The sequence below is a fragment of the Mugil cephalus genome, chromosome 22 (genome assembly GCF_022458985.1).
Source record: "Mugil cephalus isolate CIBA_MC_2020 chromosome 22, CIBA_Mcephalus_1.1, whole genome shotgun sequence".
NCBI classification, from domain to species: domain Eukaryota; kingdom Metazoa; phylum Chordata; class Actinopteri; order Mugiliformes; family Mugilidae; genus Mugil; species Mugil cephalus.
Window position 1 is genome coordinate 17477384 of NC_061791.1, and position 10936 is coordinate 17488319.

General features: G+C 45.2%; 1 protein-coding gene across 5 annotated transcripts in view; it reads right to left on the minus strand.

Moving 5' to 3' along the window:
- Window positions 1-4017, minus strand: part of sbf1 (SET binding factor 1) — a 56157-nt gene extending 52140 nt beyond the window's left edge. For all 5 annotated transcript variants that reach the window (XM_047574746.1, XM_047574745.1, XM_047574743.1 and 2 more), the window contains exon 1: window positions 3796-4017. In XM_047574746.1, coding sequence (XP_047430702.1) covers window positions 3796-3850 — 55 coding nt within the window. In that variant the 5' untranslated portion in view covers window positions 3851-4017. The remainder of the gene's footprint in view (window positions 1-3795) is intronic.
- Between the last annotated feature and the right edge of the window lie 6919 nt (window positions 4018-10936).

Genomic DNA, 10936 nt, shown 5'->3' on the forward strand with positions numbered 1-10936 from the left:
GCTTTTGTACCTAATATCAAGTGATCACTACACAAGCAAAATCCATTGCTTCAGAGATCTCAACGCGTTTTATTGCAGTAATCCACATCTGCCCTCTTGCGGGATCTTTAGGAATCCTATAAAACGTTTTCCCCTTTGCTTGTCCGCAACTATTTTGGCATCCTGGGGCACAACAGCTAGCACAACAGTCAGTTAGTTGCTCGCAGTTGTCCACCAAATAACAATTCAAAAAGCGCGTATTCCTGCCAACATGGCGGCGTTGTGAGCAGGGTGACGTCTGCTTCCGGAGATCTATAACAAGCCACGATAAACAGCCATCAAACATATCTTCCTCATGACAGAACTGCTGACTTGCTACAGTACAGAAAGGAGTATTAATGATGACTTTGGAATCTATTAAGTGTCTTGTGCTGAGATGTGATACCTGTGCCAACTGTCAGATTCATTTAGTTTCATTATTCCTCAGCCCCACGTCTCACACCGAGCTTCTCTACCGTGCAGACTCACTGCATGCAGTTGCACTGCAGACAGGAAGCAAAGCAAGCTGAAACCAGAGTCTAGTGTGTACGTGGACGATAATAAGAAAGACTTGGTTCAGCATTCAAACCAAAGCGATACCTTTATTTCTGTCTTCTAACTTTGTGGAAAATGTCTAACCTTTCAAATATTAAGTAAGCAGCGTCACAATAACTTGGCAAATTTATGATTTAAGTCTGTTAAACTGAGTTTGCAGCAAAGCACACTGAGATTCAAACGCCACTTTGTCAGCACAGCGTCGCTTCCCTCATTCAAATCTCAGTCAAACTAAAACGCTGGCAACAAGAGCGGGGCCAGGAGTGAAATATGAAACTATTTTGCTTGAAAAGCTGACAACCAACCGACACCACAATCACAGCTATAAAACTGTCCAAGTCAAGAGTCACAGCTCGCACATGTTTTTCGTTTCATTTACTATGGTACAATGCCTTCACGTCCTATTAGCGACATCACACACAACAATCATGACTGTAGGATGGCGACCTGTAAACACAAGAGCCTACTTGGCCTGCCCTGTGTGCACCTATCCGTGTCCTCGCTGGCCACTTACGTTGTGAACGCACCCAAATTGACTGAAAGATGGAGGGGGTGTGTGTGTGTGTGTTTGTGTGTGCGTAGCTAGGGCAGGCTGCCAAAGCTGTCACTCCTGAAAACAACCATCCTGCATTCTCTTTAGAGCAGTCGCCGCAATGACCAACACCCTCAAACTGCAGCGGCGGAGTCGCACAGATGGAGCTACAATAGAGCCTGTATGTTTATGCTCTGTGTCTCTATGCGTGTCTCTTCGCTGTCTTGAATGAGACCGCCTCGCGCAGGCGACGCGCACAAACCAAACACGCCCCTTTCCTGGTTTTCAGACACGCACAAGGGGGACAATCTGGATTCTCGCTCTAAACATAAAGCCTCCCTCGGGTCCTCTCCCCAGTTTCCTGTTTGGGCCTTGAACTGTGAATCCAATTGGATGCCGGGCCCTCGGCACGGAGAAGGAACCACTGTCAAAACAGTGACATGCCGTGGAGTTTCTCAAGAGACCCTCGCAAGGAGGACCACACCCCGGCAACTGCGGACTCTTCCCCGCACCACAGGCTGCCATCTTGGCTCTAACTTAGATTCTAGGTTGAGGACAATGTGAGCAACCTGACACTTTAGGAGCCAAACGTTTCCTAAGAATGAATGGGAGATTCGAGGCTCTGCCGCCCCGGGTTAGCATGTGTCTGTAGAGTCAAACTGTCACTTTGCCCTTTAAGGGTGAACAAAGGACATGAGCGCCATTTAAAATCATACAGAAAGCAGCTCTGACTACAGGATGTTCTGTTTGGAATCGCCCACAAGGTTTCTGCCAGTGACGGCTCTCTCAGAGGTAGACGAGCAGCGATGATGTCAGCCCTGAAAACCTGTCAGGGCCCACGCTCGCGAAACATTCCACTAACTGAGTGACAAGCGGCAAACGCTCACAAACACGGAGACAGGATGCATGAAATATTTAGACACAGGAGGAAACTCCACTGTGCTGCAAAATTCCTGGTATTCTTATGATCGCGGACTGATCATTCTTGACACGTAGCCAAGTGTTTTCTTCAAAGTCCTTTACTGTCGGCATGCCACAGCTGGCGAAACGATAACGCAGAAACTATCAGACTTCGAATTCAACCGCTTCCACTGACAGTGGACGTTTCTACTGCTTGTTGAGGCTACTTTCAAGGGAAAGATACTCCCATGTTATATGGGAAAGTATTGGATGTTATTAAAGACAACGGAGAAGTGTGTTGGAGCAGGGGTTTAGTCCGACAGTTAATGATGACGACTGTGTTGCATTAAAAGATGAGCACAATGATGGCCGCCCCAACCACATTTGTTTACCACAACAAAAGGCCTGCACCTAGAAACTCCACCGAAACACTGAGGCGGCAGCAGAGGGGCAACGCCAACAATCATCATCACCCTTAAGTGTTCGGTTTTTACGAGGCATGGGAGCCTTGATCCATTAGAGCCACTGTGGCTTTAATGTCTGGTTCCCAGATGCTTTTTAACAGGCCGCGTTGCATTCAGGCACCCTAGAACAGGAAGGAGAATTTCTGCAGCGCTTGCAGTGTCCACGTTATGACATCCTGTATTAGCCCCCCTTCTAGAAGAAAAAAACAAGTCAAAGATGCAATAGGTGCGTTCAGTCAGAAAATAGATGCAGGTTGCATCAGCATCGTTGAGATGCAGCTTTGTGTCCGCTTTTAGCCACAGAGGGCAACTTCCCTTTTCTGAATAAATTATAGGCAAAAACCCCACTCTAAATAAAAGACTCGCCCGTGTTACAAGTTGCATGCTTCCATCCGATAGGGGAGTTGAATATTTCATGATTAAACGGGCCATTATACTGCACAGATCTAGGCCAAGGCTCAGGCTGAAGGGAGGGAGAGGAGAGAGAAGGGGGGGCTCAGATAACGGTCCAAACCCCGTCCCAACAACGCAAGGGAACAGGGCTCCGGTCCGAGGGGGCTCGGGGAGGGGCAGAGCCATCTGGGTTAATCCACGCAGAACACAGACAAAAAGGAAAACAATCGGAAACTCTGACAGGAAGGAGCATCGATTTCTCTCTTCTTCTTCTTCTTTTATTTTTTTTTAATGAAGCTATAAACTAGTCCCAGGTGGAAATCAGCAGGGCTTTCGTGGTCTGTCACAAGGACCCTCCTGCAGCCACTGCACTGACAACTCGCATCACACGCCGTTTGGAGCTCCGCTTTTAAGATGCCGCTTTAAAAACGGCGCTCGTACTACTTGTAAAATTAGAAACAACCGATGAGGATGCGGCTGAAACGGGTGAACAAATCCGCCTTAGGTCACAGTCGACCAAACAGCCAGCCAGACAGTCAGCCAGCCAGCCCCCCCCCTCCCCTCGCCTCCTCACAGCTAGCCCGGCTAGCACTAGCCCTTTGCAGATAAAGTTAGCCTAAGTTTGCTGTCAAAAGTGTTCGGACAGTTTGCTTTGCTGGCGCTAAAACTCCGCAAACCAAGGGCTGTGGCGAAGCCGTGCATTCGGCGTGCTCTCCAGTCAGAAACGCGTGACGCCGGCTGACAAGTCTCGCATTCACGTACGCTAATCCCGTGGGGCCTGCGCGTCCCCGGGCTAAATTTGACGGCTAATAGTCTGTGGGCAGCCCCTAACGCCGGTCAATGTCCCCGCCTCCTCCGCAGCCTCCCGTCTGTTTCCCTGAAGCTAAGAATACGCCGTTAAAGCTAGCAGAGCAGGCTAACTCAAGCACCCACCTCGCTTATCGAGGTCGTAACCGACCACAACAAAGTAGTCGGCGAGCCTGGCCATCTCGGGGAGCTCACGGCGACAGGCCTTTCTCGCTAAATCCTCTTCTCTTTGAGCCTTCAGCAGTCCATTGACGTCCTGCCGGCGATAGACGCATCACGGGCGACAGTAGCATCCTTCCAGCTGCACCCCGCCGCCATACTGTCAGTCCGCCTAGCCCTGACAGCGGAGAGCCCTGAGCCTGCGCACTGAGGCACTTCCAGGGAGGGGCTGCTCGGCAGGAATGTCCCGTGTGGGGAGCCAAGCCAGCTCAGGGGCCAAAAGTCTGACCGAGACCTATAATAAACCCAAATGGAGTCTCAACAGTGTCGCCGCTAAAGGGGTGAAAAGTGGCGACAATTTCCAAAACACCGAAATAAAGAGCATCCACAAAAATCTGGTGGGATGGTCTTATTTTCAAATGAAAATGCACTGATTCTGAAGGGGCGGGTGGGGGACAGAATGACTTTTGTGTGACTCAGAATTTCTTTACAAGCATAAAATATATACATTGTGCCACAGAGAAACAGATTTTCAGATCAGACCCCCGATTTGAGCTACATCAAGTGTCAAATTCGTCCGGGGCCACATTCAGCCCTGTTTGATTTCAACGGTCCAGTCTGGTTACCTATTAATAACTCCAAATGTTTCCCTTTGTTTAAGTGCAAATAAGTACGTTATGAAATGTTAACAATCACTAAACTCCACTATTAGAAAGAAGTACAATTTCTGTATAATTCTAGGTCTGAATGTTGTGTAATGTCCGCAAGTCTGAATAAAACTGTGTGAACCTTCGGAAAAGTAATTACTTTTATTGGAAAAAAATTGCAGTTAATGTCTTCAGTGTAATTTTTGCACTTTTTCAAATCCATCTCGTGGCCCAAATTAGACCCTCTGGCAGGCCACTTTTGGCCGTATGTTTGACACCTGTGACATACATGGTGCTTTTTAGATGTCACTTTTGAAAGTTCACCTAATGAACCAGCATGGGTGTTTTATTGGAACTAGTAAAAATGCTTCTGTGATTAGTAAAATAATGAAATAGTGGAATAGTGAAATTTTGACACCTCTTTTTTTTTTTTTTTTTTAGAATAAAGTAAACACATTTGGATATTAGAGTGGACAAAAGTAATGCATTGATTACTGGCAAATTTGACAGTTACTGAAATGAATTCACAGTTTGACGACTGAGTAATTGTCCCTTCTCTGTTTCTCCTAATAATCTGTCGTAATATACTTAATTACTGTAGCAGATTTTGCATCTAATTTACTTTATTGTGATCCCTGGGATTTATGGTACACCCTGTAGCCCTTAAGAAACAGAAAGAAAATTTACTGAGGTGCAGTTCACAAAAATAATTTGCCAGTACGTCCAGGTAGGCCCAGCATGAGAGGAAGGTCCCAGTGGTCTCCAATGGATTATGTCAGAACACACTGCAATTATTAAACTCCTGGAAAGTCATCGAGCCTGGATGGCATGGATCATGTTTTTCCCTTTCTGTGCAAGTGACTTCTGCGCTCACAGTGGATGAAGTGATGAATGATTGCGTTGCCAGGCCAAAAGCTATCAGCTACCAAAATAAAGTGTTTTTCTCCCCAAGTTCTGCAAAGTTTCCTGTTTGTCACGCGTTGAAGGAGCGGCAGCACAATAAAACATTCCCATTAAAAAGACATTGACTCCGGTTTTGCCGGACTCATTTGTCATCGTGTTGAAATCTACCAAAGCTCGATTAAATCCGAATTAAACTCCACACATGTGGGAAAATGATGGGTGCTGGGTCATAAATTGACTTGTGTGAATTCTCTGTGAAGCTGTGAAACATAAAAAGACGCCTTTGTGTTTATTTAAGAGTCCTAATACGTTCTGTCTGTGCTGCAGCCAGGACTTTAATGAAAGATCCGGCTGGATCGCATCGGTCTTGCTGTAGGTTTTGGTTGGAAATTAGTGCATTGACTGATGTGTGGGAGACATGTAGTAATTTAAAGGCACAGTTCGGGGTGAAATTACAATTCAGTCATTAACGGAGAAGTCCGACAGAAGTCTAACCAGTTCCACGTCCAAACCACTTTAGTGAGCGCAACATGCTTTTACAGCTTAGAGAAACAGACGTCAACGACATAAATTTCCCCCAAACCGCTTGGGCAGCGATAATCCAATTGTCTGTAGCCAAGCCATTTCCCAAACTCCAACATCTATCATCTTATCTGGTTACACGCTTTAGCAGCAGAGAGAGCTCCTCGGTGAAAAAAAGAGGGATCCAAAAGGTTTTTGACTGTGGAAGAAGATGAATTATGTTAAGCGAGGATACAGAGAATCTTGGCGTGACGCCGTGGGTGTCAGTTCAAACGTGCAGACAACATGTCAGTGGGATGTGAGGAAGGGATGATGGTCCACATCCGTGTGGCCTGTCCTTGGCTATCGGCGCTGTAACAAGCCCGGGAGAATTCCAACACTTCCTGCGCTTTGACCTTTGACCTAAAGTACTTATTGCTCTCTGGTAGCAAACAACCCCGAGTGCATTTTTCTCTAAGTGCTTTGTTTTCCCCAGCACTCTAAAATAAAAAAAAAATAAAAAGTCATCTCACTACTTTCTCATGTAGTTATCTGTGACTCAGCTGCTCCTTAATAAACACAGCTTCAGACGAGCAGAGTTGTGCCAGCGAATGATAACAGTTTGTGAATGATGTTTTAACTGAGCCAACCTGAGGTCATCTATGTTGTATTGATTGTTACGGCTGTTGTTAACTGCATCTTAATCTTCCTAGAAATACGACACCGGGTGAAAGACGGCAATACAAGATCTCTGTCTTTCTCAGGCTCTCCCCTCGGGACAAGGCATAACACACAGCGATCCACTAGTCTTTGCCAGACAAATTTCAAGTCCGCAAATGTGCGCGGTTCCAGCTGGTGTCCCCTTCGATCTAAATAAAAAGTTGTGCAAAAGTTTCTCTTGTTCCTCTTTCATCAACAGAGATGATACAGTTATATTCGGTTCCCGGTGCTGAGGTCATATTCAGTTAGAAACACTGTGCAAGAGATCATTCAGTGCAACCAAAGCTTAAACCAAAACAGGGGGACGTAACTTAAGATAATTCCTCAGGTTGTGAAACCTGAAACCTGACCATTGAAATTTTCATTTCATATGACAGTTACTTTTCCATAAACCAGTGAAAGAGAAACACATATATTTTACATACATACATATTTTGAGTGGTCACAGTGACACAAAATCATGTCCATTATTACAACACCATTCCCCGTATCCCATTCAGAGAAGTCTTAAAACAAACTCCGGCTTCCAAACTCAGCTAATGGTTTAACGAGGCGTCTTGCTATCTTCCCTGGCTTAGTCATATTTTGTCACGTTTGGCACCTGTAAGAGATCACCGTAATGAGCCAGCCCTTATCTTTTCAGGAAACCTTTGATTCTGTGTTTACGATAGCAGTAAAATCAAACAAAAAAAAATCAACAAGATATAATTTGTTTGCAGTTGATTATTTGAGTCATTAAACCGAGGGCCAACTCTCGTCGCTACGTGACAGTCGTGATGTATCGCACATCACCAGCAGTGCACCATGAACAAAGTCTAATACTGTGTTCACACAATGGGCAACAGCAACTCAAAATGACCAAGTGTGGACAACTTGATAGCTAGTTTAAATATTAACTGGTGGAATTGGGACATACCATAATTAGGCATACCATTATGACCACCTTCCCAATATTGGGTAGGTCTCCCTCGTGAGTCCAAAAAAGGGCATCCTAAGGGTCCTATGGGTTGAGGGGAGGGGCCTCTGTGGATCGTCCCACAGATACTTGATCAGTTTGGGATCTAGTGAATTTGGAGGCCTGGTCAACACCTTGTTGTGTTCGTTTTAGTGTGTGCGTCAGGCTCCATCCTGCTGGGGACGGCTGCTGCTGCCATCAAGGAGTGTCATTGCCATGGGGTGTGTGTACCTGGTCTGGTCTAGGTGGGTGCTATATGTCTAAGAAACGGCCACATGAATGCCAGGTCCAAACGTTTCCAAAAGCAGAACGTTGTATTGTCATGAGACGGTCAGCGTTACTCATTTCTCCTGTCTGTGGTCATAATGTTGAGGCTGATGTGTGTGTATTCTTGTCATAGCTTTTGACCTTTCACCTAAAATCCGAGTGCAAGTAAAAACAAACCTTGTTTACTGCGATCTTTATAGTATAACCCATTTCTGTCAATTCCGCTCAACGTAGCTGGGATCTGGGGCATTGCTATAACACTGCAGGTAATAAATCCCATGCAGTCAGAAGGCCAGAAAGGAAGTAAACATACAAGCACACGTCCTAGATGTAATAAACCAGAATAATCTGTTAAATATATGCCAAATGACAATTACGCCAAAGAAGGCCTAGTGAAAGAAAGTTAAACCTCTGTTGAATGGGGTGATGTGACAGTCACGGCTGAAAGTTAGAGTAGCAGGTCAAGACATAAGGATCTTTGAAGAGCACCACCCAACAAACTGATGGTTTGAATAATAGAGACAGAAAGGAGACTGGAGGAAAGAAAATAAGAAACGTTTTGCGGCTTGTACAAAGAGGGCTGTAAATAACAAGCATTTGTGTCAGGCTGCATCCTGCTGGGGAAGGCTGCTGCCATCAATGAGTGTCATTGTTATGTTATGGGGTGGGGGTGTCTGGTCTGGTCTAGGTGGGCCCTACATGTTTAAGTGTCATCCACATGAAGTTTCCCAGCAGAACATTGTATTGTCACGATTTAATTCATGTTATTTTCTCCTGTCAGTGGTTTTAATGTTGTGGCTGATCGGTGTATCTCAGACAGATATGAAAATAATTCCAACCTTCTCATGTAATCCCTTTAAAAGTCTACGATCAGAGCTGTCATCAAGCACACACACGGCTTCGGTCAGTCAGGTATTCATTTCTGTACGGACATCCTAAAAGTTTGTTAGGTAACAGCTAAAACAAAACTTGTAATAAATATAACCAGGAAGCTAGACCAAATTCCCCGCCCACAATTATTGTGACGGAAAGTTGGTAAAACTTGCATCATATGGGTGGACTCTATGTGGTGATAGACGGATGAGTAACAGCGATGCAGTCATACACACCATCTCAGCGCAGATGAGTCAAGTTAATTTGTTCACAACAAAAGGCTCTGATTGGTTGGAGGACTACCCAGTTGGGTATAGATATATTCCTCTGCTTTGTATTGGCTGAAACACTAACCATCAGGAAATGTGAAGGGTTTGTTTGCCAGGCTATCATAAAAAAAAGTACAGAAATGCCCTCGCTTAGTAGCAGACTTTCAAAAAGTGGATTTAACACATATGTTTTGCAACTTTGCTACTGTCACATTCTTTTTTTATATTTAGAAGTCTCTTCTATTTCTAGGAATAAAAAGAAGAAGAATGCAGGCAAGTTATCAGACCAGTAAGCGACCTAATCAGAGCACAGAGTAAGTCTCTGCAGGATGCAGCGACCATGTGACTTCCTGCAAACTAACCAACAGACAGGAAGTGGTTTGAAGGCCTCTTGCACATCATTGCTCTTCACAGGGCTGTTCCGGCTGCCGACTTCCCCTCAGCTCAGGTGAAGCGTGGCGCATGAAAACCCTTTCGCCGAGCAGGTGTCGAACCTGTTACTTTAATTCCCCCGAGCTGAGACACGCAGACGTCTGTCTTCGTCACAGATGTTTTAATTTGACACTCTGACTTTGTGCAGATTATAGAGCAACTTGTTGTGGCCAACGATACGTCACGTAGAACACAGCGGTGTGTACCTCACTGCTGTAACAAGAGATCCATTGTTTCTGCGTACAAACACAGGTAATGTGGCAAATGACAGTGTGTACAGTAAGCCGCTGCTAACAGGGATATGTAACAGATATGTTTGTACCCATAGCACAAAGGAGATGACGACGCATACGAAAATATGATAGCATTTGCCTTACTCATTCAGAGAGAGGTAATCCATACGCATTTACCTTCATCAAAAGCTGGATAATAAAGGCTTGTCATAAAATTATTTGTACCTATTTGCCCCCAAAATGTACAATAATAGACTCTTTCTAGGAACAGGTGAAGAAACATATAAAACAGTGCAAGGTGTTGACCTGGCCTCCAAATTCACTAGATCCCAAACTGTGATGTGATGATCCACAGAGGCCTCAAAGGCCCCCCACTAACAATATTCTGTAACCAGACACCACAGGACAACCTCAGAAGGCCCATGTCCATTCTCTGATGAGTCACAACTGTTTTGGAGGCACAAGGGAGACCATAATGTTCGGCCTGTCTGTTGTAAACAACTACAAACAAGTTAATAGTTCTTGAAATGACTTGTAAACCACAGTGCATGGTGTGGCCATCGCTGTCGCCACCTCTAACGCATCTTGGGTGTTTAATGGCACGGACAAACCAAACTGTCAGCAAAGACATAGTGGCGACAAGAACCACAACCAGTGGCTGACTGCTGTTTGCAAATTTGACAAATTACTTAATGCTCTCATAAGGCCAGGCTCACTTTTACCCTTCCAGTTCATCTCTAAGGAGCTGCACAGGCTCACACCTGGTTTTGTGCAAGAACCTTTTTTTTTCTTTTTTTTTTTTGCCCACATAAAATCACAAAAGCTCCGTTATCGTTATCAGGCAATGTGATTTCTGGGAACTTATCATCCCCGTCTGTCCTCCACCGTCTTTCCCACAACGAAATCCGATCCCTGATGTCCACAATGCCGTCCTGCTGGCTCCCTCCTCCCACACACCACCACGCTGGTGAGCAGCCATCGCAAACAAACTCGACTGAAAGGGAGGGAGGGGGGGCGATGAGACATGCGAAACAAGCCTCATCTCGAACAAACAATGTAAATAAATTTCCCTGCTGAGTCCAAGAGGATGCAAGCAGCTTGAGGGTGGGAAAATGTCTCCGGGCTAATTCTGTTTTTCCTTTTTTTTTTTTTCTTTTTGTTTTATGCAAGACAATGCACAAATATAAAGTTTTCCTTTCATCCAAACACGCAGATAAAAAGATGTTTGTTTTGCATTTGGGGCTACTCCTCATGGGAAGCACCTCTCTCGGTGAGATATGATGCAAAGTGTGTTTTTCTGATGAGGTT